The 26,552-nt window shown below is 48.0% G+C and overlaps 1 protein-coding gene across 5 annotated transcripts in view; it reads right to left on the bottom strand.

Annotated features, from left to right (window-relative positions):
- The window catches only part of mapkapk5 (MAPK activated protein kinase 5), a 114,594-nt gene extending 94,749 nt beyond the window's left edge, over window positions 1-19,845 (bottom strand). The window contains exons 1-2 of one of the 5 annotated variants that reach the window (XM_038773849.1): window positions 19,484-19,845; window positions 14,261-14,532 (exon numbers count right to left, since the gene is read on the bottom strand). In XM_038773849.1, the coding sequence (XP_038629777.1) occupies window positions 14,261-14,320 (60 nt within the window). In that variant the 5' untranslated portion in view covers window positions 14,321-14,532; window positions 19,484-19,845. Of the gene's footprint in view, window positions 1-14,260; window positions 14,631-19,483 lie in introns of all 5 variants that reach the window. The other 4 variants (XM_038773618.1, XM_038773536.1, XM_038773447.1 and 1 more) reach the window with 4 other exon arrangements.
- Between the last annotated feature and the right edge of the window lie 6,707 nt (window positions 19,846-26,552).

Here is a 26,552-nt window from a genome sequence, read left to right as displayed (position 1 = left end):
AACTATATAAAAATTCATGGTGTATTCATGGTTCATTTTCTGATTTTTATACAAAATGTTCAGGATGCTGGACTTCACCAACTGTGGAGATCGAGAGGGGGAGCAGGGCTTAAAAAGAAATCCTGACCATCTTAAAGGGCATAAAAGTAAATGGGGGTACGGTGGGAAAGTGGAATTGGTGTAGACATTCAACCATGATCTTATTGAATGGTGGAGGAGGCTCGATGGGCCACACATGCTACCATTTCTTACATTAGAAGCCAAAATATTTTAGTTGATAAATCCTAGCTCAAACATTGAGCCCAGCCCAAATACTTCCAATTTCGTCGTAGGCTCCCAAAATTAGAGTAAGCCTTTTCAAAAAGTTTCAATTAACTTCAGCCAGGGCACGTAACCCTATGAGCATGGATCAATATTTTGTTCTGGTTTAATTTTGTTAATGGATTGTGGCATGTTACATTACTTTTGCCAGTAGGTTTTCAGCGGAGAGAAAATGTAAGTGGATTTTGCTGTGTTTTATCTGCCCCAATGCAGTTCATCATTACAAGCTTATCTATCTACTTTCCTCAAGTTTGATTTATACTCTTACCAGTCCTTCAGCTGTGATTTGTTGCAGTTAGATTAGGCAGCATGAGCCAATCAGGTGCAACTGTCCTTCATATGTGAAGCATAACACCTGAATTGACACACAGGAAATGTACAACTCATTTATGTTGTGCCGTTAACATGATAAATGCTCAGAGGCATCATAAAACAAAAGATGAAACAAAGTCACATAAGGAGATTTGTGGGTAGATGTCCAAAATCTAAGTCAAGAAGATAGGTTTTAAGGATGGTTTAAAGGAGGAAAGACTTTGCGAGAGAGTAGCAACATGAGATGGTATAGTCAACCAGAGGCTCAGGAATATGGGTGGGGAAGTTCATATGGAGGGTGAGACAGGAGAGGACAGTAAAATTAGAGATTATCCTTTTAGGTCAGAGGTGAGGAGAATTTTCCATGTGCTTTTTGGAACTCTGCCTCAGAAAATGGTAGAGATGGGTCACTGAATACCTTTAAGGTGGAGGTGATTCTTGTTAGGCAAGGGAATCAAAGGCTACTGGGGTAGATGGGAATGTAGAACTTGAACACAAACAGACAGCCAGGATCTTATTGAATGGCAGAGCAATCTGAAGGGGCTGAATGGCCTACCTCCATTCCTATTTCATATGTTCGTAACTCAGGGGGCAGCGCGGTGGCACAGTGGTTAGCACTGCTGCCGCTCAGCGCCAGGGACTCCGGTTCAATTCCGACCTTGGGTGACTGTGGTCGAAGGAGGAATAAATGTCAGAGGAGCACGGTTACAGTCCATGTGAAGACTTGATTATAAAGGCCATATCACCACAGTCAAGGTGCGGCAAGTGGTGTAAAGTATAATCAGGCAGGGAGGCTTCAATTAAGGAGAATTTGTCACCACCCCACAGCCACATTTCTATCAGGGCCTTGATGTTGATCCAACATCTACAATATGTTCATGGATTTGAGGGGCTTTGTTTTTGAGTAAACAGGTATTCTGGCACAGATAGCAAATTGCTGGCAAAGTCAACAACATTAGCACCAGGAAGGGAGAGTTGGACAGGAGATTGGCAAGATCAGCTCCCAGCTAGCTTGCTAAGCAGTAACATAAGCAAAATAATTGCAAGTCGATGAGCCATTCAGAGAAAGCCAAGAGAGGTATAGAGAGAAGCTGGAGTCTTCTCCAAAAGGGAGGCACATCTGGGATGGGGATGAGAAGCACTTGAGGGTAAAACTGGGCAAAACATGCACATCCACATCATTACTACCACATTGCTCATGGCATGTCAGAGATGATGCTGTTGCAAAGACAGAGCGTTTGCTGGGGTGAGGAAAGAGAGGAGGAGATGTACATAGAATTTGATTTGTCACGTGTACCGAGGTACTGTTAAAAGTATTGTTCTCTGAGAGACATGTTCATAGAGGGGAGGTTTGCGAGCCTGGGAGAGCTGGAGGAGAAATTTGAGCTCCCCCCGGGGAACACGTTTAGATACCTGCAGGTGAAGGCATTTGCCAGACGACAGGTGGAAGGATTTCCCTTGCTTCCCGATAGAGGGGTGAGTGATAGGGTGCTGTCAGGGGTCTGGGTCGGAGAAGGGAAGGTCTCGGACATCTACAAAATAATGCAGGAGGTGGAGGAGGTATCGATAGAGGAGCTGAAAGACAAGTGGGAAGCGGAGCTGGGAGAGCAGATAGAAGATGGGACATGGGCGGATGCCTTAGAGAGGGTCAATGCGTCGTCGTCGTGCGCAAGGTTGGGCCTCATCCAATTTAAGGTGCTGCACAGAGCCCATATGACGGGGACTAGGATGAGTCGGTTCTTCGGGGGTGAGGACAGGTGTGTTAGGTGTTCGGGAAGCCCTGCGAACCATGTACATATGTTCTGGATGTGCCCGGCACTGGAAGAGTTCTGGGAGGGGGTGGCGGGGACGGTATCGAGAGTGGTGGGAACCAGGGTCAAACCAGGGTGGGGGCTAGCGATTTTTGGGGTTGGGGTGGAGCCAGGAGTACAGGAGGCAGGGGAGGCCGGAATATTGGCCTTTGCGTCCTTGGTAGCTCGGAGAAGGATCTTGATTCAGTGGAGGGACACAAGGCCACCAAGTGTTAACACCTGGTTAAACGACATGGCAAGCTTCATCCAATTGGAAAGAATCAAATTCGCCCTGAGAGGGTTGGTACAGGGGTTCTTCCGGCGGTGGCAGCCCTTCCTTGACTTTCTGGATCAGAGATAGGAACAGGAGGCCGAAACAGCAGCAACCCGGGGAGAAAGGGGGGAGGGGGGAAGGGAGGGGGGGGATGGGATAGCAACGTAGGGAGCACGTCAGCGGGGGGGTCGCGGGCAATGACTGCCCGAGGCCATCGGCAGAAAGGGAAAAACGGTTTGGTTGCTAGACCGGTAGCGCGGGGGGGGGGGGGGGGGGGGGGTGCGTGCGCGGGGGAGGGCGTGGGGAGGATTTTCCAGGGGGGATTTGTTGTGTTATAATTTAAAATGTAGTAGGGGTAAATGTTTGTATCGAAAAATTTCAATAAAAATTATTTAAAAAAAAAAAGTATTGTTCTGCGTTCAGTCCAGACAGATCATTCCATACATGAAAAAAACAAAGAACACACATAAATAGACAATGTAAGTACATAGGCACAGGCATCGGGTGAGCATACGGAGTATAGTACTACTCAGTAGAGAAGATATGTGAAGAGATCAGTTCAGTCCATAAGAGGGTTATTCAGAAGTCTGGTAACAATGGGGAAGAAGCTGTTTTTGAACCTTTCAGTGTGTTCTCAGACCTTTGTATCCCTTGCCCGATGGGAGAGGTTGGAGAGAATAACCCAGGTGGGAGGAATCTTTGATTATGCTGCCCGCTTTCATTAAGACAGCGGGAGATATGGACAGAGGCAATGGATGGGAGGCACGTTCACGAGATGGACTGGGCCGTGTTCACGACTCTGTAGTTTCTTACGGTCTTGGGATGAGCAGTTGCCATACCAGGCTGTGATGCAGCCAGATAGGATACTTTCTATGGTGCATCTGTAAATATTGGTAAGAGTCAATGTGGGCATGCAAAATATCCTTAGCTTCCTGAGGAAGCATAGGTGTTGTGCTTTCTTGGTAGTAGTGTTGACATGGGTGAACCAGGACAGATTGTTGGTGATGTGCACACCTAGGAATTTGAAGCTCATATCCACCATCTCCACCTCGGCGCCACTGATGGAGATAGGGGTGTGTACAATAATTTGCTTCCTGAAGTTTTGCTGACGTTGGAGGTAGAGAGATTGTTGTTGTTACACCACGCCACAAGGTTCTCTATCTCCCTCCTGTATTCTTGACTCACCGTTGTTTGAGATCCGACCAACTAACATTGTGTCATCAGCAAATATGTAGATGGAGCTGGAGCCAAATGTTGCCACACAGTCATGTGGATAGGGAGTCTAGTAGGGGGCTAAGTACGCAGTCTTGCGGAGCCACGCACTGAGGATTATCGTGGAGGTGGTGTTGTTTATCCTTACTGATTGTGGTCTATGGGTCAGGAAGTCAAGCATCCAGTTGCAGAGGGAGGAGCCAAGTCCTAAATTTGGAGTTTTGATATGAGCTTGGCTGAGATTACGATGTTGAAGGCAGAGCTGTAGTCAATGAATAGGAGTCTGACGTAGGAGCCCTTGTTGTTGAGATGCTCCAGGGGTGAGTGTAGGGCCAGATAGATGGCATCCACTGTGGACAGATTGTGGCGGTATGCGAAATGCAGTCCATCAAGGCATTCTGGGAGTATGGCGTTATGTGTCTCATGACCGACCTCTCGAAGCACTTCATAATGACAGATGTCAAGGGCACTGAACAGTAGTCGTTGAAGCACATTGCCTGGTTCTTATTTGGCATTGGTATGATGGTGGTCTTCTTGAAGCAGGTGGGAACTTCGTAATGGAGTAGAAAGAGGTTGAAGATGTCCAAGAATTAGCACTGCTGCCTCACGACGCTGCGGTCCCAGGTTCGATCCCGGCTCTGGGTCACTGTCCATGTGAAGTTTGCAATTCTCCCGGTGTTTGTGTGGATTTCACCCTCCACAACCCAAAGATGTGCTGGGTAGGTGGATTGGCCATGCTAAATTGCCCCTTAATTGGAAAAATGAATTGGGTACTCTAAATAAAAAAAAAAAAATGTCCACGAATACACCTGCCAGTTCGTCCGTGCAGGATCTGAGTGCACGACCGGTGACTCCGTCAGGACCTGTCGCTTTCCGCGGGTTCATTTTCAACGAGGCCGATCTGACTTCCGAAGCTGCAATGGTAGGTATGGGTGTATCTGAGGCTGTTGGGACAGTCAACAGCGGTTTGATAGTCTCTGCTCGAACCGAGCATAGAACACATTGAGGGGTGCATTGCTGCCAGAGATTCTACTCGGCTTTGTTTTGTAGCCGGTTATGTTGTTTAAGCCTTGCCACAACCAACAAGAATCCGTAGCGTTAGTCTGTGACTCTAGCTTAGTCTGGTATTGTCTCATTACATTTCTGATGGCTTTGCGGAGGTTGTACCTGGATTTCTTGTATAGGTCAGGGTCGCCCACCTTGAACGCTTCAGACCTGGCCTTCAGTAGGGAATGAATCTCCTGATTAAACCATAGTTTCCAATTGGGGAATGTATGTACTACCTTCTTTGGCACACAATCTTCTCCACTCTTGCAGTGAAAGAATTTGTGAAACAGCTGCCAGAAATCACCCATCAGATAATACATGTTTTTGATTGGTGCTGGAAAGTAAACCCTATGGTTACATAAATTAATCTCTGGGAGCAGCTCTTTACTATGCATCCACTTACAATGTGGCTTTTTAAAGCAAGACCAAGAAACTAAATATCTCTGGAACAATACTTGGTATAATTAAATAGTAGCTTCTGGCAAAGCAATTTATTCAGAATCAACCCCGGCTCTGGGTCACTGTCCGTGTGGAGTTTGCACATTCTCCCCGTGTTTGCGTGAGTTTCGTCCCCACAACCCAAAAGATGTGCAAGATAGGTGGATTAGCCACACTAAATTGCCCCTTTTTGGGGGAAAAAAATGAATTGGGTACTCTTTTTATTTTAATTTTTTTTAAAAAGTTATATTAAACTTTAGTTCGAGCACAGTTCTGAGGTTGGATTCTCCGTCCCGTCGCGCCACAATTCTGTTTCAGTACCCCGGCGGGATGTTCCGTCACGCTGGCTGGTCAACGAGGTTTCCCATTGTGGGGCAGCCCCACGCCGCCGGGAAATCCCCAGGCTGCCGGCAAAACGGAGCATCCTGCCGGCAGAGAATCCAGCCCCTGGTCTCCATATTATAAGAAAAAGTTACAGAAACACAGTAGAAGGTCCATGACGCCAGAACGGAGAAAAATTGAAAAGGTTGGAGCTCTATTCTCTGGAACAAAAGGCAGCTGTGGGGTGGCCTGATAGGTGTTTGAAGATTATGGAAGAGGTAGAGGTAGGCAGATACTTATAGTGGAGACCAAAACTAGAAGTCATAAATGCAAGACATTCACTAAAAGAAAATCCAATAGAGAATTTAGAAAATACTCTTTACCCTCAGAGGAGGGAGGAGGCTTGTGTGGAGCATGGATCAGTTGGACTGAATGTATGTTTATGTATAGTGTATATTCTATGCAAGTATTACCCAAAAGAAGAAAAGGAATTACAAAAATATTACCCACATTGTTACTAATAACATTTTCCTAGCATTCTTCCTCTATTAAGTTATCCAAAACTTGTTTCCATATTGCCTCAAATCCCCTGGGAGTAGTAAAGTGATAAATCTGTTGCAGATTCACACTCTCAATCATTCGATTGTGTGATTCCATGCTAGAAGATAAAGTGCACAGATCCTGGATGGAAATATGAGCAGACTAAAGTGTGATGCACTCCCACAGTCAAAGAGTCATAATTGCAATAAGGAAAGCTCAGTGGTGCATTAGTTAATACTGTTGCCTCACAGCATCAGGGACCCGGGTTCAATTCCAACCGCTGGTGAATGTATGGAATTTGCACGTTCTCCCCACGTCTGCGTAGGTTTCCTCCGGGTGCTCCGGTTTCCTTCCACAGTCCGAGGATCTACATGTTAGGTGGATGGCCATGATAAATTGTCCCAACTGTTCCAATATTAGGTGGGATTACAGGGCTAGGGCGGGGAAATCTGGATGGGGTGGGGTGCGCTTTGGGGGGGGGCGCGGTGCGGACTCGATGGGCTGACTCCTTCTGCACTGTCAGGAGTCAATGATTTTAAAAACATTAATTCAAGGACAGACCCCAGAATTAAGATATGAACATTTAATATTGGGGCACTCTCAATCACTGCCAATTTAATTCTTGATATGAAATTGAGCATGAAGACCAAAAAGAACTTGCATTCAATGTTTAGCCTATACTGACTTAATTAATCCCGGCCAGGAAAAATGGTAGAAAACGACAACTGGTTCTGTGTCAAGGGCTAAGTTTGGATGGTTTGGGGACATTGACACAGATGAAGGCAAAGAAAATATTTTTTTAAATGACAGGGTTTCTATTCCTGATCACTAAACAGACAATTATTTTTTTTTAAATTCAGGAAGACCACTTCCTGAAAGATATGTCTTGATATCAGTTGGGAAGCAGTTTGCAGGTCATCTGGGAATACCCGTGCAGCTGAGTAGACCACAAAAACACTCTGCCTATACGCAGAAACATACAAAGAAACAGCCACTTGGGTGAGGCTCATCAAAACTATTTCCCAACAGGAGGAAAAGTGAAAATTAAATTTCTAATACAAGTCAGGAATAAGGCTTCTATGGTTTGGGATTCTAATTCAAAGGAGTTGCAGTTTTCTCTGATTTGGGATTTACAGTGGATGCTGAATACTAGATTAAAGTGACAAAAGCAGATACAAAAGTCTAATCAGCAATTATCTCCATCTCTCACTGTGCATTTATTTTCTGAGTGATTAATGTAGAAACGGTTATATATTATATTTGTGGCAGTAATATTATTAAAAACTCTATTTGCTAAAGTTGTAATTAAGGTGTCATAAAACAGTGAGGGTTTCATCCATTCCAACCACTTACTTGGTTACAGATTAAGGGCTAATGGAACATTGGATGGTTTCCTGGAGTGCAGATAATTTCTGAGGGATTGCACTTAGTCATACCTAAGCAGATCATGGAATTTAGGGGAATACAGATGATGCAATTAATGGGAGGAGCCAGGCCTGTCTGTAGTTTTGCATTCTGTCATAGGATTTTAAGTTGAACAGCAGTTTTGTCAAATGCTGTTAGGTTGAGCAGAAGTACTGGAACTTTCTCCAAAGGTCTGCACATCTAAGCTAGTAATCTGTTTTCTTAACTTTATTTATAAGTGGCATTTGAACTGCGTTGGGTTGCTTAATTGGAATTAAGGTAGATAGTACATTCAAGTTTTTCCTTTCATTCAAGAACTGTTTTATTGAAATTGTAAAGCTATTTCTTTGATGTTAATGTGGTTAATTCTGTGTTTAAATTAAAGTTTGTTTTTACATAAAAGATGCCTACATACTGATCAGAGACATCACTCCTGGGTGAAGTATCCTTTCCTCAGTTTTACAAATGTAAAAAAATTGCTTGGGGTTCTCATCCGTCATCCTAACATCTGGAAGTGCGCTCCAATACGTTCTATATGTAACTTTTGGCCTTTCCAGAATTATTTTTTGCTATCTTTCTGAGCCGGATTTCAATTGATTCCTTTTTCCTTTGTTTGTGCTCAGCCAAAGGAATCAAAGTAACATGGCAGTGAAAATAAACAACAGCCAGAAAAGTAAATGTTCCATCATAGGCAAAATGACCATTAAAAAAAGACAGCCAAACAACATTAGACTGCACCAATGTAAAAGTCACAATCCTCAAGTTTGATGGTCATAAAAAAATGTATAATTTCATAATTTATGGTACTGTATTATAATAATGTCAAATGTTTAATTCCACCAGTGACATACCAAAAGTGTTTATTTTAAAAGGTTTAACTCATTTGTTTCCCGGTCTTTCCATATCCTCTACTGCAGGGGTTTTCAAAGTGGGGGTCGCGACCCGCGGGTTTTTGTGATAAGGGTCACGGAGGCAGGATCGTATTGCTGCTCGTTGCTGCCCATCAGCTGCTAGCGCAGAGTTTCCCAACAATTGCATTCAGAAGTCTGAAGGGAAAACCTTCCCCAAAATGTCAATTCAGTCCTCTCCTTAAACAATTACAATGAGGAAAGATTTGACAGTTAGGAATTCTAGCTTATTGCACCAGATTCATTTTTTAAATCAATTTTGCTCCTTTAATTATTTTAAAGAAGTAATTTGGTTTTGGGGATATGGGAGCTAGTGGACGTACATTTATCAAGAAGATCACACTAGAGTCAATGCAACTCAGGGGAAGTGACCATGTGTCAACAACTGTAGGCGAGAACAAAACGGGGCTTGTAGAACATAGAAAAATACAGCACAGAACAGGCCCTTCGGCCCACGATGTTGTGCCAAACCTTTGTCCTAGATTAATCATAGATTATCATAGAATTTACAGTGCAGAAGGAGGCCACCTGGGACCCTGGAGCTGTGAAGCAATTGTGCTATCCACAATGCTACCGTGCTGCCCTTAAGAACAAATTAATCTACACTCCATTATTCTACCATAGTCCATGTACCTATCCAATAGCTGCTTGAAGGTCCCTAATGTTTCCGACTCAACTACTTCCACAGGCAGTGCATTCCATGCCCCCACTACTCTCTGGGTAAAGAACCTACCTCTGACATCCCCCCTATATCTTCCACCATTCACCTTAAATTTATGTCCCCTTGTAATGGTTTGTTCTACCCGGGGAAAAAGTCTCTGACTGTCTACTCTATCTATTCCCCTGATCAACTGCTACCCTCGCACAAGTGACAAGTACAGTGTTAATCAATTTGCAGTTTGTGCAAAGTCCACAGCTGAGTTTATTTTGAAATTGGTTTTGTTTTAACGGTTGGTTGCATTGCCCATATTGCAGTGTTTGGAATACACTCGCCCTGACGCAGATGGTCAGGGGCGAAAGTTCACAATCTCGGCTGGCATGTTCCACCCGGGGTTCCACCAGGCTTCATAATCTTAAAATCCTTTGCTAATTTGAGTTCAGCATTTCTGTCTGTAAATGTGATAAAGTCGGACGCTGATGAGCGTAGGGTGTTAAAACACGGGAGGCAACTGTGAAGGGCAGGATTGGCAAGATCATAAATATCGTTGTTACTTGATTCATTCGTCTACTGATTAAGGGAGTGAGTCACCAACTTTCCTTAAATGAGAGAGGTACATTGGCTCGGACTTATATGCTCCTATCTGGAATTCTGTTCTAGTTGCTGAATACAAGCAAGCATTGGAACTGTGTAGAAAGATCTGCAAATGGGATTCAGACTGTTTTGTGATTCCGCACATATTTGTTTTAAATCCCTCCATACCACTGACCATGAAAACTGTCATTCCCTTCTCCCTCTATTTTAATTGAATGCCTGCCCAGTTATGCTGATTTCAAGTGTCTGTGAAGGCGGATGTATTCAATCGCACAACTCAGCCAGCTCACATAACTCTCAGTGGTTTCAACACTTTGGATATGGAAGACACCGTGTCACTGAGAAAGGGGACACAGGATGGCGGAATAAGGATATGCTTTTACTTTCTCTTATTCTTCATTTTAGCTTTGAGCAGTGTTTCAAAGATCAGTGATAAAAAACAAATGGCTGAACGTTTCAGGTTGATGACTTTCCATCACAGCCATGACGTGCTGCCTGATCTGATGGGGGGGCACGGTAGCACAGTGGTTAGCACAGTTGCTTCACAGCTCCAGGGCCCCAGGTTCAATTCCCAGCTTGGGTCACTGTCTGTGCGGAGTTTGCACTTTCTCCCTGTGTCTGTGTGGATTTCCTCCCAGTCCAAAGGTGTGCAGGTTAGGTGGATTGGCCATGCTAAATTGCCCTTGGTTCCAAAAAGGTTGGGTTGGGTTGCGGGGATAGGGTGGCGGTTATGTAGGGTGCTCTTTCCAAGGGCCGGTGCAGACTCGATGGATTCTATTTCCAATATGGTCATAGAATCCTAGAATTGACAGCGCTGAAGGAGGATATTCAGCCCATCGAGTCTGCACCAGCCCTTGGAGAGAGCACCCCATTTACGCCCGCATCTCCACCCCATCCCCGCAACCCAACCCTTTTAGACACGAAGAGCAATTTAGTGTTGTAAATCCACATCTTTGGACTGTGGGAGGAAACCGGAGCACCCGGAGTAAACCCACGCAGACACTGGTAGAAAGTACAGCTCCAAACAGACAGTGACCCAAGCCTGGAATCAAACCTGGGACCCTCGAGCTGTGAAGTGACAGTGCTAACCACTATACTACTGTGCCACCCGATTAAGAATATTCGGATGGGGACATGAGAATAGAACCCGGCGCCTTACATGTGCCGAGCACCCATTCTGACATCGACCTAATCCCCACCTGGTCGGTTTTAAATTCAGGTACTTCGTATTCTGGGGGCCGGTTAGCTCAATTTGGGGGCAGCATGGTAGTACAGTGGTTAACACGGTTGCTTCACAGCGGAAGGGCCCCAGGTTCGATTCCCGGCTTGGGTCACTGTTTGTGCGGAGTCTGCACGTTCTTCCCGTGTCTGCGCGGGTTTCCTCCGGGTGCTCCAGTTTCCTCTCACAGTCCAAAGATGTGCAGGTTAGGTGGATTGGCCATGCTAAATTGTCCTTAAGTGTCCAAAAAAGATTAGGTGGGGTTACTGGGTTCCAAGGATAGGGTGGAGGTGTGTGGTTTAAGTGGGTTGCTCTTTCCAAGGGCCGGTGCAGACTCGATGGGTCGAATGGCCTCCTTCGGCACTGTAAATTCCATGTTCAATTATCCTCTCCTCACTTAATGTTGACATAAGTTCAAAGCACCAGGAGCTATTAGGCAGTGATTAAGAACAGAAAAACGAGATGATTTCCTTTCTCTCCTGTGTCTGGGGCAAGGACGCTTTAGCGTCCCAACCATTGCCTGGACTCAAGAGAAAACTGGGGAAGCGAACGGGATGTGGATTTCGAACTTCGATTGGCATGGGTCCCAAGGTTGGCCCATTGGCAAAAGTGGATCCCGGGGAAAAACAGTTTGAAAAGCACTGCTCTACTGTAACAAGATGCCAGGATGGTAACAAAAATGAGGCAACTTCGATTTTCCTTGACCCACTGCGACTGAATTACTGTTTCTTCCTAACTACCAATTTGAGATTGGGAATTTATCACGTGGAAGCGATTACATCATTTGGCATGCATGTTGCAAGCTCACACCCTTAAGAGTGTCAATGCATTTTCCCATAACTAAAAATTAATCATATTTAATATCCCTACAGGTTTACCCCGCACACCTCAGAGTTATTTATAATTCGAAAGACTACTATTTTGAGGCGCTGGAAGAGGCCTATGCTTTCGTGAGGAAGCATGGACTGGGGGAAGTTAATCGCAGTCGTATTACGTATGAGATCTTGCTGTTTTCGGAGAGGGCTTGTAGTTTTGCGGACTTGTTGGGGTTTCTTATACCAATTTGTATTTTATTGTTCTTGTATAGAATGAGTGTTTCCTCTTGTTCATTAAGGTTGGATGTGGGCGGGGGCTGGTTGTTATAGTTATTTATTACTATATGTCGCAGGCAGGAGTTGCCCTGCTAGCTGAAGAAGTTAGATAACGGAACTGAAGCGGTGGGGGTAACAGCAGCTCATAGGTTTTAGATGATGACATAGGGGTTTGATTTTGTCCAGGGTTAGGGATAGATGCGGTCGGGGTTGCTGTTCGGCTATTGACTGTTTAGACTTTTGGCTGTGGTGTTAATGTGAGGTGGGAGATGGGGTGGATTTATTGACGGTGACTACAGCTTGTTCTTTGTTGTGTCTCGATGGGGGCTTGGTTGAAATGGCTGACTACGGTACGGTTGGGGGGGGCTAGAGGGCCCCCAATTCGGGTAGTCATTCGGAATGAGAGGGGATTGAACGGCGCAGTTAAGTGATCAAGGATATTCGCTCATCTGAAGAGCTTGAATGCTGATATGGTGTTTTTGCAGGTGACCCATTTGCAGGTCAGAGACCTGATACAGCTATGGAAGGGTTGGGTGGGACAGTTATTCCACTCGGGATTTGATGGTAGGGCCCGGGGCGGGGGGGAACCACTGTTGATAAATAAAAGCCATGATGTGGAGATGCCGGCGTTTCACCTGAGGAAGGAGCAGTGTTCCGAAAGCTAGTGTATGAAACAAACCTGTTGGACTTTAACTTGGTGTTGTAAGACTTCTTACGATAAATAAAAGGGTTTCTTTCTCAGCTGTTAAGATCCTGTCAGATCCGAATGGGAGAAACTTGATTATCAGAGGGTCTTTGGCGATTACCTGGTGGTGGTCCCAGTCAATGTCTATGCTCTGAATTGGGATGATACGATTACAGGAATAAATTACTAGCCTCTATTCCTGATTTAGATTCACATCAGCGAATCTTGGGGGGAGACTTTACTTGTTATTTAGACCCTAGTTGGGACCGATCGGTGTGTGTGGGGGGGGGGGGGGGGGCTGGCAGGCCAGTGGGCAGTTTTTACAACTGAATGATAAGGATTTTATGGTCTTCTCCCAGGTACATCAGGTCTCTTCTTGAATAGGCATTTTTGTACTGGGTAGGTCTCTTCTCTCTGGAGTGAAGACAGTGGGATACCCAGCAACTGTCATCTCAGACTTTGCTGCACATTTTGTGGATTTAGTGTTTGAGCTGGGTCCCTTTCAACGCCCACCGTGAAGATTGAACACTGGGCTGTTGGCAGATAAAAGTTTGTGAGCACATATCCTCCGCCATTGGGGAGTACATCAAGTCCAACAAGAGTGACTCTGTCTCCTCTTTTACGTTATGGGAGGCCCTTAAGGTGGTCATTAGGGGAGCGATCATTTCTTTTAAGTCACAAAGTGATAAGTCTGGGAGGATGGAATGGAAGAAGCTAGTAGACTCCATTCTAGGAGTGGACTGACAGTATTTGATTGCCCCTACATTGAAGTTGCTGGCATCTAGGAAGAAATTGCAGACAGAATTTGAGCTACTCTCAACAGATAAGACGGTGGGCCAGCTGTGACGCTCGAGGGTGGGTGACTATTGGGAGAAAGCCATATGGGGGGGGGGGGGGCATGGAGGTGGGCTTGTCATGGTTCTAGTTTATGGTCTTGGTAACTGCCTTGCTTCTGCTTTCTCCTGCAAATCTACCTCGAGTCCGGTGGTGGTGGTGATGGATTTGTAGACAGTTCAGGCAGCATTTTAGGCTCAGCTTCTATCATTTCCAACACCCATCTCGGAAATCACACTTGTGCCAAAGGATTTGGACTCGTGGTTTGGTACTGGAGGAGGGAAGGAGGGGCTGGAGAGGTTTGGGGATGTAATTATCGAGGGTAGGTTTGTTGGATTCCAGATATCCACACTCAGATCCTGCCTGCCGAGTAGCTCCACTGGAGGAGGCAAGGAAGGAGAGGGGGAGCTGGGTCTGGTTTTTGAGGTAGGGGTATGGAGTGAGGCTTCTACCAGGGTCAACTCTACTCCTCCTGTGCTCGGCTCAGCTTGATTCAGTTTAAGGTGGTGCACAGGGTATATCTGACTAGAAGTAAGTCAAGTGGCTTTTTTCTCAGGGGTGGATAGACAGGTACGTTCAGTGTTCTCAGGGACAGGATCTGGCGAATCATACCCATATGTTCTGGTCCTGTCCAAAGCTTGTCGGCTTTTGGGTCTCCTTTTTTAGCATCATGTCAGGGATTCTTGGTATCGAAATGGGCCTTGTCCGCTGGTGGCCATTTTCGGGCTTTCAGACTCGCCAGTGCTGCAGCCAGGGGAAAAGGCCTGATGTCCTGTCCTCCCTTTCGCTCGTGATAGCCAGAAGGTGAGTTTCTGCTGAGATGGAGTTCTTCCACTCCGCCCAGCGCCTCGATGTGCTGGCTGATCTAATGGATTTTTCTATACCTTGGGAAAAGGTCAAGTACACCATGAGGTTTGGTAGATGGGTTCTACTAGAGATGGCAGCCATTCATTTCCTTTTTCAGAGAGTTAGTCACCATCAGCTGTTAGGGGGGATTATTAGGATATAGTTGGGGTTTTCTTTTTTAAAATATTTTTATTCATGGCTTTTTTACATATGTACACAGAATATCAGCAACAACAACCACCAAATCCCCCCCCCCCCACCCCCATCTATCATAGAATTTACAGTGCAGAAGGTGGCCATTCAGCCATCGAGTCTGCACCGGCCCTTGGGAAGAGCACCCTACTTAAGCCCCATGCCTCCACCCTATCCCCTTTTATCCCCGTAACCCAATCCGAACCATTGTTTGGACACTAAAGGCAATTTAGAATGGCCAATCCACGTAACCTGTACATCTTTGGACTGTGGGAGGAACCGGAGCACCCAGAGGATACTACGCACACAATAGGAGAAACATGCAGACTCCACACAGACAGTGACCCAAGCCGGAAATCAAACCTGGGGCCCTGGAGCTGTGAGCACTGGTCTATGCTACCATGCGGCCCTATCGACTACCAGAAAGCGAACCTGAACCTTTTTCAACGGGTTACTCCTCATACCCCTGCCTTCAGCGGCTCCATATCCTGCCAACACAACAAACTGTCTCTGGGCTATCAGGGAGGCAAAGGCCAATACATCGGCCTCTCTCCCAAACCTAGACTCCGGATCTTCCAACACACCAAATGTCACCATCTCCGCATCCAGAACCTCGGACATAACATCCAAGAATACCTGCAACGGCGAAACCTACACTGGACTCATGGAGTATCTGAGCAACGAGAATGAAGAAGTGCCAACGATAGTTCGCTAGGGCAGCATGGTGGCACAGTGGTTAGCATTGCTGCCTCCGGCGCCGAGGGTCCCAGGTTCGGTCCCGGCTCTAGTCACTGTCCGTGTGGAGTTTTCACATTCTCTCCCGTGTTTGCGTGGGTTTCGCCCCCAGAACCCAAGATGTGTAGGGTAGGTCGATGGCCATGCTAAATTGCCCCTTAATTGGAAAAAACGAATTACCGAATTGGGCACTCTAAAAAAAATTTTTTAACAATGCACTCAAACTCATCCCCTGCACAATGCTGCCTCTAACCACCCCCTAACCGATTTTTCTTCCACAGCACCTTTCCTCAAAATCTCCATAATCCCTCCAATGCTACCCACCGGACCAAAGATATACAAGAGATCAGCGTATATAGCGAACGCTATGCTCAGCAGCCCCCTCAATCCCTCGACAGCCTAACCGCCATTGCCAACAGCTCGATCCCAAGGCGAAAAGCAACGGGAGAGCAGACAGCCCTGTCTCACCCCACCAAGTAACCCCATGTACTCCAAACTCATCTAGTCGATGGACACTTGCCACCTGCGCCCTGTACAACAGCTGAATCCAATCCACAAACCCCTGCCCAAACCAAACCCCCCCAGCAACTATGCCACTCCACCCCCGATCAAAGGCCTTCTCCACGCTATTGCCACCACTATTTCTACATCCTGCCCCTCCGAGAGGATTATAATTACTTTTAAGCAGCCTGCGTACAGTCGGCAATAACTGCCTTCTCTTTAAAAATCCTGTTTAATCCTCCTCTACCACCCCCGGCACACAGTCCTTAATTCGCAATGCTAGTACCTCCGTCAACAACTCTGCATCACGGCACCGAGGACCCGGGTTTGATCCCAGGTCACTGTCCGTGTGGAGTTTGCTCATTCACCCCATGTCTGCATGGGTCTGACCACGACAACCCAAAAGCGTGCAGTGTAGGTGAATTGGCCATGTAAATAGCCCCGTAATTGGGGGGGAAAAAAAAGAATTGGGCACTCTAAATTTATATTAAAAAACCTCCTCTCCAAAGTTCATTCCTCACACTCCTCCCAGTCAATGGCCTCCCAAAGTCCATCGCCTTCTCCGGCGATTCATACAATTCCCGTTTTTGATGCGTCACCCACAAGGGGGTGGGGTACAAACCCCAAACTCCACCCCCCTTCTTGAAGACAGTCAGTTGTACCTGCCCTCTGCTTAACCAGCTCTGCACCCAGATCCTGGAAAATCCACAGTTCACTCCCCTCCTAGGTGCATTCCTTGGAATGCCTCACCCACCTCAGGATCTTTTCTTTCTCCAGACCTGATGCAGTCTCACTACTATTTCCTTGGCGGCTCCCTCGCCTGCCGCTTCCTCCTCAGCACCCTTTGCGCCTGAGCCACCTTGAGGGGCCGGTCAAAAGGCCCCCTCCTCACCAGCCTTTCCAGTCATGCTCACCACATAATTGGTGCCTCTTCTCCTCAATGCCTCCGGCATCCTAACAATCCTCAAATTCTGCCTCATGGAGCAGTTCTCAAGGTCCTCCAATTTCTCTTTCGGCCTCACTGCGTGCTCATCACCATCTCCGCCTCCAGCGAGGTCAGCCGAGCCACGTACGCCACCATCGTCTCTTCCACCTTCTGGATCGCCAGGCCCTAAGCCTCCTGCCTCTGCTGCACGTCGCTCAATCACCACCCTAAGCAGCTCCACCACCTTAGCCACATCCTTCATGGGCCCTCTTTCCTCTGTTGCTGGAATTTGTTATTCAAAAACTCCACCAGCTGCTCCATCAACAAATCAATGCAAAATGTGCTAACCATAGCCATATAGCTGTATGGAACTATGGGATGGAAGGGAGACATCTGTGAGAATAATATCACCAGACAGTTCTCACTAATAAGAGCATGGATCATCCAGCTGGCTTTGTGATGTTGTTGATGTGTGACATATGGCAAAACAATTGTTGCCAGAAGAAATTTGCAAGGACCATTTCTGTTTCAAATACTCTACTAAAAGCTGCGAACGATTATACTGCTGAATTGCAAAGAATGCGCTGCACGTATTTTTTCTACTATGAAGGGAGGCACATATTTCCCCTTGTGCCAGACTTCCAGAATAGATGTCCCCAATGCAATAGTCTGTGTTATACAGCACAATGTTTTTTTTTTTTCTAGTAATAAACATTTATACAAGCACCCATAGACTATCAAGATGCACAATTTTTATTTTATGATAGGTCATTGGCAGGAACACCTTTGAACCCTTTTATAGTGTAATAACTGAAAATCCATTGAACACGCAGTATGGCTCAGCATTCAACACAAGGGTATTGACTCCAATACAAACAAGGGCTGGTTTAGCACAATAGGCTAAACAGGGTTTAATTCCAGTACCGGCCTCCCCGAACAGGCGCCAGAATGTGGCGACTGGGGGCTTTTCACAGTAACTTCACTGAAGCCTACTTGTGACAAGAAGTGATTATTAAAAGAAATTCCATTTTAAAAAGCTACGGGCCAAATAAACCAGACAGGTATTGGATTCAAAACCTTTTCTTCCACACACAGCAAAAAATCTGAAAGTTCTTTAACACTCTGCACTTTAAATATTAGTCATGAGCGACAGCTTAGCAGCATTAGTGTATTAGCATTAGTGTGTTAATACGTTGTGGTGAGACAGACAATTACATCTTTGATTTGCATGTTGATACCTGAAGTTGTTATCCACATTATAATCGCAATAGCTATATTACATTTTTGGAAAAATGTTGCTTCTGCTTCTACTTCCACATCTAGGGCAGATGAGCTGTTCTCCGCCAAACACCCTAGCATTAAAAACCAACAAGGTAGGTTGTCCCCTACAACTCCAAAGGGATGCTGGTTCATTATCACCATTTTCAAGAAAATATTAAAAACCATCCAATAACTACAGGACTGATAAAATGTACATACATACATATGGATTAAGAGCATGCCGGATCTGATTGTAGTCACAGCTCCACAATAACCCATTGACTATTTTTAAGGCAGAGGTTCATGACCCTGACCCCGACACTCTCCAGGAAAAATGGAATCCCAAAGATCCTCAACCCTCGGAAAAAAAAAATTGCATCTCTGTATTAAATAGTAGACCTATTTTAAAACTGTCTTTTAATTCTAGTCTCTCCCACAAGGGGGGACATCCTCTGAGAAGTCCCCTCAGGATCTTGTGTTTCAATAAAAATAATTGAATTAAATTATATTTAAATATAATATTTAATTACATCACTATGAGCCTTGCAAAACCGGTGAGTGCACAAATTAGGCCCAAAAGAAATCTCAAGATTAATCTTAAAAGTACTTTGATCCACAGTCAAGTCATCCAGAGGACCTACAGCTTCTTGCCAACAGAAAAACGTTAATTTAAAAACAACTATAACTCCATTAAGAGGGTTCGATTCATTTAGAGTAAGGCCTATTTAAGTGACCCATTAGGTTGAGGTATTGAGCCTTATGCTATCCGTGAGTCTTCATCTACCGTACCAGCCTCCCCGAACAGGCACCGGAATATGGTGAATAGGGACTTTTCACAGAAACTTCATTGAAGCCTACTTGTGCCAATAAGCGATTATTATTATCTCCAGCAGAAGAAGTGGAAATGGAATTTCTTTTTGAAGTTAAGATTTGACATATCTTGTTCCTTTAAAAGTTCAATTTAATGAGTTTCCAAGCTGTCTCAATAATAGTGGTCATGAATCTTAACCGCTGACATTTCTTCAAAATTCTGAAAGCTCATGTTAATGTTGTTTTTATCTCGCTGCCTCTGATTCAACGGGTCACACCGGGTAACCGAGTTCACAGGTCTATTGTGCACTTCTGGATCCCCCCCCCCCCCCCCCGGCTAGCTGGCAGACTGTTGTCAAGGTAGAAATTAAGGAACAGCCTAGAAGTGTGAGCAACAGTCCTGATGACGCACACGTCCCACATGTAGCATTTAAAGCTACATTTCTTGTCGGCGCCACCGGGCCATTGTCAGGATGAATGGGGCTGTTGCTGATGTGCCCCCATCCAATCCACTGACTGGGGTCACCGGCACCACCATGGAGTGATGCACACGTTCTCACTCTTACCTTAATCACTCTGTCCACGCCGTCCTCAGACATACTGCTGATCTGAAACGGGGAAGGTGGGAATAGGGGAAGGGAGAAACAAACCCGGCTTGGCAAGAAGGCAGCCGAACCGGGAGGTGGGGATGAGGACAAGGCCCGGGCAAAGGGGGTGGGAGGGGGAGGGAAGGGGAAAAAGATCGTGCCCCGATTAATCCAGCTCTGAAAATACACTGGACAACCGACGGCTTCAAATCGACGAGGTCTCCATGCCCGGCATGATGAAGAGCAGCTTCGCGTTACCTCACTCGCCGGCTACACGGATCCCCGCAATCGACGGGCCACCATTACTGGCACAGCTCATCTTAATGCACAGCGCATGCGCCGCCGCCAAGCCCGACACGTCAGGCTGCGACGTCACAGCGTCCTCCGGTTGCCCGGGCATTTGTCGGGAGGCATGCCGGGATACCTCTCGGGAGGGCGCTTGGTCCTCCGAACGTCAGGTGGCGGGGCCGTTTTCAGTTGAGCGTTTTGGACTGGCGCTTGGTCAATGATGCCGATAGTGGAAACCTAAAATAAACGCAAAACATGCTGCAAATACACGTCAGGTTAGGCAGCAGCTGCGCAAAGGGAAAAAAACAGAATTAATAATAACATTGTCACCAGTAGGCTTCAATAAAGTTTCTATGAAAAGCCCCTAGTCGCCATATTCCGGCTGATACGGGAATTGAACCCGCGCTGCTGGCATTGTTGCGCTTTACAAACCAACGCCTATGTTTCAGGTTATGATTTGATTTATTGTCATGTGTAATGAGGTACAGTGAAAAGTATTATTCTGCGTATAACTCAGAGATCATTCCATACATGAAAAAACATTGGATATTAATTTTTTTTAAAAATAATTTTATTAAGATTTTCACAAAATATAAACAACAAAACAATATTAACAAAACAACCATGGTAAAAATCCAAGTATAACACCCACCCAACAACAAAAGCAACTGCAAACAAAAGGGGAAAAAAACAAACAACAGGGAAAGAGATAACACCCGCCACATCCCACAAACACATGTACACAGCTCTCCCTCCCACTGAACCAAACCCCTCCCCCAGGTTGCTGCTGCTGCCAGCCTATTTCCCTACCGTTCCGCCAGGAAGTCCAGGAAAGGCTGCCACCGCCTAAAGAACCCCTGTACTGATCCCCTCAGGGCAAATTTCACCTTCTCCAATTTGATGAACCCCGCCATATCCGAGATCCAGGCCTCCACGCTTGGGGGCCTCGCATCCTTCCACTGAAGAAGAATCCTCCGCCGGGCTACTAGAGACGCAAAGGCCAGGAAACTGGCCTCTTTCGCTTCCTGCACTCCCGGCCCCACTGCAACCCCAAAAATTGCGAGTCCCCAGCCTAGCTTGACCCTGGATCCCACCACCCTCGACACCGTCCTTGCTACCCCCTTCCAAAACTCCCCCAGCGCTGGGCACGCCCAAAACATATGGGCGTGGTTCGCTGGGCTCCCCGAGCACCTAGCACACCTGTCTTCGCCCCAGAAAAACCTACTCATCCTCGTCCCAGTCATGTGCGCCCTATGCAGCACCTTGAACTGTATGAGGCTAAGCCTCGCACAGGAAGAGGAGGAATTCACTCTCTCCAGGGCATCCGCCCACGTCCCCTCCTCAATCGCCTCACCCAGCTCCTCTTCCCATTTACCCTTCAGTTCCTCCACCAAGGCCTCGTCTACCTCCTGCATTACCCGGTATGTGTCCGAAATCCTCCCTCCTCCAACCCACACCCCCGAGAGCACCCTGTCCCGTACCCCATGTGGGGGCAGTGCCGGCCCTAGAGTTGCTGGCGCCCCAGGCAAGCTGAACTTCGGCGCCCTTCGGGGGGGGGGGGTAGGGGGGCGGGGCCGGGGCCGGGGGGGGTGGGTAGGGGGGGGCGGGGTGGGGGGGGTGGCCGAGCCCGAGGCGGGGGGGGGTGGCCGAGCCCGAGGCGGGGGGGGGGGGCCGAGGATGAGGCGGGGGGGCCGAGTTTGAGGCGGGGGGGGCCCGAGGCGGGGGGGCGGAGGGGGCCGCCCTGGGGGAGGGCGACCACCGCGCATGCGCATTTGGCACCGGCCCAACTGCGCATGCGCGGGACCCGAGTCTCTGGCGCCCCCTAGCACATGGCGCCCCGGGCGACTGCCCGAGTTGCCGGTGCCTTGGGCCGGCCCTGTGTGGGGGCAGCAAGGGGAACCCCTCCACCTGCCGCCTGGCAAATGCCCTAACCTGCATGTACTGAAACACGTTCCCCGGGGGGAGCCCAAATTTCCCCTCTAACTCCCCCAAGCTCGCAAACCTCCCCTCCACAAACAAGTCCCTCAACCTCCTAACCCCTACCCTGTGCCAGCCCAGAAATCCGCCATCATTGCTCCCTGGGACAAACCGATGGTTCCCCCGTATCGGGGCCTCCTTCGAGCCCCCCACTTCTCCCCTATGCCATCTCCATTGCCCCCAAGTTTTGAGGGTAGCAGCCACCACCGGGCTCGTGGTATACCTCGTTGGAGGGAGCGGCAACGGCGCCGTTACCAGCGCCTCCAGGCTTGCGCCCACACAGGACGCCACCTCCATCCTCTTCCATGCTGCCCCTTCCCCGTCCATTACCCGCTTACGCACCATCGCTGCGTTGGCAGCCCAATAGTACCCACAGAAGTTGGGCAACACCAGCCCCCCCTATCCCTGCCCCGTTCCAGGAACACTCTTCTCACCCTCGGAGTCCCATGCGCCCACACAAATCCCGTAATACTCCTGGTGACCCTCCTAAAAAAGGCCTTCGGGATAGGGATGGGGAGACACTGGAACAGGAACAAAAACCTCGGGAGCACCGTCATCTTAACGGACTGCACCCTCCCCGCCAGTGACAACGGTAACATATCCCACCTTTTGAACTCCTCCTCCATCTGCTCCACCAACCTTGTGAGGTTGAGCTTGTGCAGGGCCCCCCAGCTCCCAGCCACCTGGACTCCTAGGTACCTGAAGCTCTTCCCTGCCTGCTTCAGTGGGAGCCTACCAATCCCCTCCTCCTGATCCCCAGGGTGCACCACGAACAACTCGCTCTTGCCCAGGTTCAGTTTATACCCAGAGAAGCCCCCAAATTCACTAAGAATCCTCATCACCTCCGGCACCCCCCCCCCCCCCCACCGTGTCCGCCACATACAGCAACCGGTCGTCCGCATAAAGCGACACTCGATGCTCCTCCCCACCCCGCACCAGGCTCCTCCAGTTCCCTGACTCCCTCAATGCCATGGCCAGTGGCTCAATTGCCAACGCAAAGAGCAAGGGGGACAGGGGACACCCCTGTCTCGTCCCCCGGTACAGCCGATAGTACTCCGACCTCCTCCTATTCATGGCTACACTCGCCATCGGGGCCTCATAGAGCAACCTCACCCAACGGACAAACCCCTCCCCAAACCTCTCCAACACCTCCCACAGATACCCCCACTCAACCCTATCAAAGGCCTTCTTCGCATGTAATGCCACCACTATCTGGATTGGATTGGATTGGATTTGTTTATTGTCACGTGTGCCGAGGTACAGTGAAAAGTATTTTTCTGCAAGCAGCTCAACAGATCATTCAGTACATGGGAAGAAAAGGGAATTGAACAGAATTCAAGAAAATACATGAGAATACATAATAGGGCAACACAAGATATACAATGTAACTACATAAGCATTGGCATCGGATGAAGCAGACAGGGTGTAGTGTTAATGAGGATAGTCCATAAAAGGGTCATTTAGGAGTCTGGTGACAGTGGGGAAGAAGCTGTTTTTGAGTCTGTTCGTCCGTGTTCTCAGACTTCTGAATCTCCTGCCCGATGGAAGAAGTTGGAAAAGTGAGTAAGCCAGGTGGGAGGGATCCTTGATTATGCTGCCTGCTTTCCCCCGGCAGCGGGAGGTGTAGATAGAATCAATGGATGGGAGGCAGGTTCGTGTGATGGACTGGGCGGTATTCACGACTCTCTGAAGTTCCTTGCGGTCCTGGGCCGAGCAGTTGCCATACCAGGCTGTGATGCAGCCCGAGAGGATGCTCTCTATAGTGCATCTGTAAAAGTTGGTAAGGGTTAATGTGGACATGCCAAATTTCCTTAGTTTCTTGCGGACGTAAAGGCGCTGTTGTGCTTTCTTGGTGATAGCGTCGACATGAGTGGACCAGGATAGATTTTTGGTGATGTGCACCCCTAGGAATTTGAAACTGCTCACCATCTCTACCTCGGCTCCGTTGATGCTGACAGGGGTGTGTACAGTACTATGCTTCCTGAAGTCGATGACCAGCTCTTTAGTTTTGCTGGCATTAAGGGAGAGATTGTTGTCGTTGCACCACTCCACTAAGTTCTCTATCTCCCTCCTGTATTCAGACTCGTCGTTATTCGAGATCCGGCCCACTATGGTCGTATCGTCAGCAAACTTGTAGATGGAGTTGGAACCAAGTTTTGCCATGCAGTCGTGTGTGTACAGGGAGTAGAGTAGGGGGCTAAGTACGCAGCCTTGCGGGGCACCGGTGTTGAGGACTATTGTGGAGGAGGTGTTGGTGTTCATTCTTACTGACTGTGGTCTGTTGGTCAGAAAGTCAAGGATCCAGTTGCAAAGTGGAGAGCCAAGTCCTAGGTTTTGAAGCTTTGATATGAGCTTGGCTGGGATTATGGTGTTGAAGGCGGAGCTGTAGTCAATAAATAAGAGTCTGATGTAGGAGTCCTTGTTTTCGAGATGCTCTAGGGATGAGTGTAGGGCCAGGGAAATGGCGTCTGATGTGGACCGGTTGCGACGGTATGCGAATTGAAGTGGGTCAAGGCGTTCCGGGAGTATGGAGGTGATGCGCTTCATGATCAGCCTCTCAAAGCACTTCATTACAACTGACGTCAGGGCCACCGGGCGGTAGTCATTGAGGCCGCCACACTATCTCCGCCTCCCCTTCCATAATAACGTTGAGGAGCCTACGTACGTTTGTATTCAACTGCCTTCCCTTCACAAACCCCGTCTGGTCCTCATGAATGATCCCCAGCACACAATCCTCTATTCTTGTGGCTAGGATCTTTGCCAGCAGCTTAGCGTCTACATTTAGCAGCGAGATCGGCCTATATGACCCACACTGCAGAAGGTCCTTGTCCCGCTTCAGGATCAAGGAAATCAGCGCCCGTGACATAGTTGGGGGCAAAGCCCCCCCCCCCCCCCCCCCTTGCTTCGTTAAAGGTCCGGACCAACAGGGGGCCCAACAGGTCCGCATACATTTTATAAAATTCCGCCGGAAACCCATCCGGCCCCAGCGCCTTCCCCGACTGCATGCTCCCTATCCCTTTAACCAACTCCTCCAGCTCGAGTCCCTCCACCTGCCCCACCTCCACCCTCGGAAATTGCAGCTTGTCCAGGAAGCGCTCCATTCCACCCCCATCCACCGGGGGTTCAGACCGGTACAGTTCCCCATAGAAGTCCCTGAAGACCCCATTAACATCTACCCCCCTCCACATCACCTTCCCTGCTCTATCCGTCACTCCCCCAATCTCCCTGGCCGCGTCCCGCTTTCGAAGCTGGTGTGCCAGCATCCTGCTCGCCTTCTCCCCATATTCATACACCGCCCCCTGTGCTTTCCTCCACTGAGCTTCCGCCTTTCTGGTAGTCAATAGGTCGAACCTGGCCTGCAGGCTACGCCTCTCCCCCAGCAATCCCTCCTCCGGAGCCTCCGTATATCTCCTATCCACCCTCACCATCTCCCCTATCAGTCTCTCCCTCTGCTCTCCCCTCTCCATAAGACCATAAGACATAGGAGTGGAAGTAAGGCCATTCGGCCCATCGAGTCCACTCCGCCATTCAATCATGGCTGATGGGCATTTCAACTCCACCTCCCAGCATTCTCCCCATAGCCCTTAATTCCTCGCGACATCAAGAATTTATCTATCTCTGCCTTGAAGCCATTTAGCGTCCCGGCCTCCACTGCACTCTGCGGCAATGAATTCCACAGGCCCACCACTCTCTGGCTGAAGAAATGTCTCCGCATTTCTGTTTTGAATTTACCCCCTCTAATTCTAAGGCTGTGCCCACGGGTCCTCGACTCCTCACCTAACGGAAACAGTTTCTTTGCGTCCATCCTTTCTAAGCCATGTATTATCTTGTAAGTTTCTATTAGATCTCCCCTTAACCTTCTGAACTCCAATGAATACAATCCCAGGAACGCCAGCCGTTCCTCATATGCTAGACCCGCCATTCCAGGGATCATCCGTGTGAATCTCCGCTGGACACGCTCCAGTGCCAGTATGTCCTTCCTGAGATGTGGGGCCCAAAACTGGACACAGTACTCCAAATGGGGCCTAACCAGAGCCTTATAAAGGCTCAGTAGCACATCGCTGCTTTTATATTCCAACCCTCTTGAGATAAATGACAACATAGCATTCGCTTTCTTAATCACGGATTCAACCTGCATGTTTACCTTTAGGGAATCCTCGACTAGCACTCCCAGATCCCTTTGTACTTTGGCATTATGAATTTTCTCACCGTTTAGAAAGTAGTCTATGCTTGGATTCTTTTTTCCAAAGTGCAAGACCTCACATTTTCTCACGTTGAAATGCATCAGCCATTTCCTGCACCACTCTCCCAAACTGTCTAGATCCTTCTGCAGCCTCCCCACTTCCTCAGCACTACCTGCCTGACCACCTAACTTCGTATCATCGGCAAACTTCGCTAGAATGCCCCCAGTCCCTTCATCCAGATCATTAATATATATGGTGAACAGCTGCGGCCCCAACACTGAACCCTGTGGGACACCGCTGGTCACCGGCTGCCATTCCGAAAAAGAACCTTTTATCCCAACTCTCTGCCTTCTGTCAGACAGCCAATCCTCAACCCATGCCAGTAGCTCACCTCGAACACCATGGGCCCTCACCTTACTCAGCAGCCTCCTGTGTGGCACCTTATCAAAGGCCTTTTGGAAATCCAGATAGACCACATCCACTGGGTTTCCCTGGTCTAACCTACTTGTCACCTCCTCAAAGAATTCTAACAGGTTCGTCAGGCACGACCTCCCCTTACTAAATCCATGTTGACTTGTTCTAATCCGACCCTGCTCTTC

The sequence above is a fragment of the Scyliorhinus canicula genome, chromosome 1, assembly GCF_902713615.1.
Source record: "Scyliorhinus canicula chromosome 1, sScyCan1.1, whole genome shotgun sequence".
NCBI classification, from domain to species: domain Eukaryota; kingdom Metazoa; phylum Chordata; class Chondrichthyes; order Carcharhiniformes; family Scyliorhinidae; genus Scyliorhinus; species Scyliorhinus canicula.
Note: the sequence above shows the minus strand (reverse complement) of the source record. Positions and strands in the feature narration are given on the sequence as shown.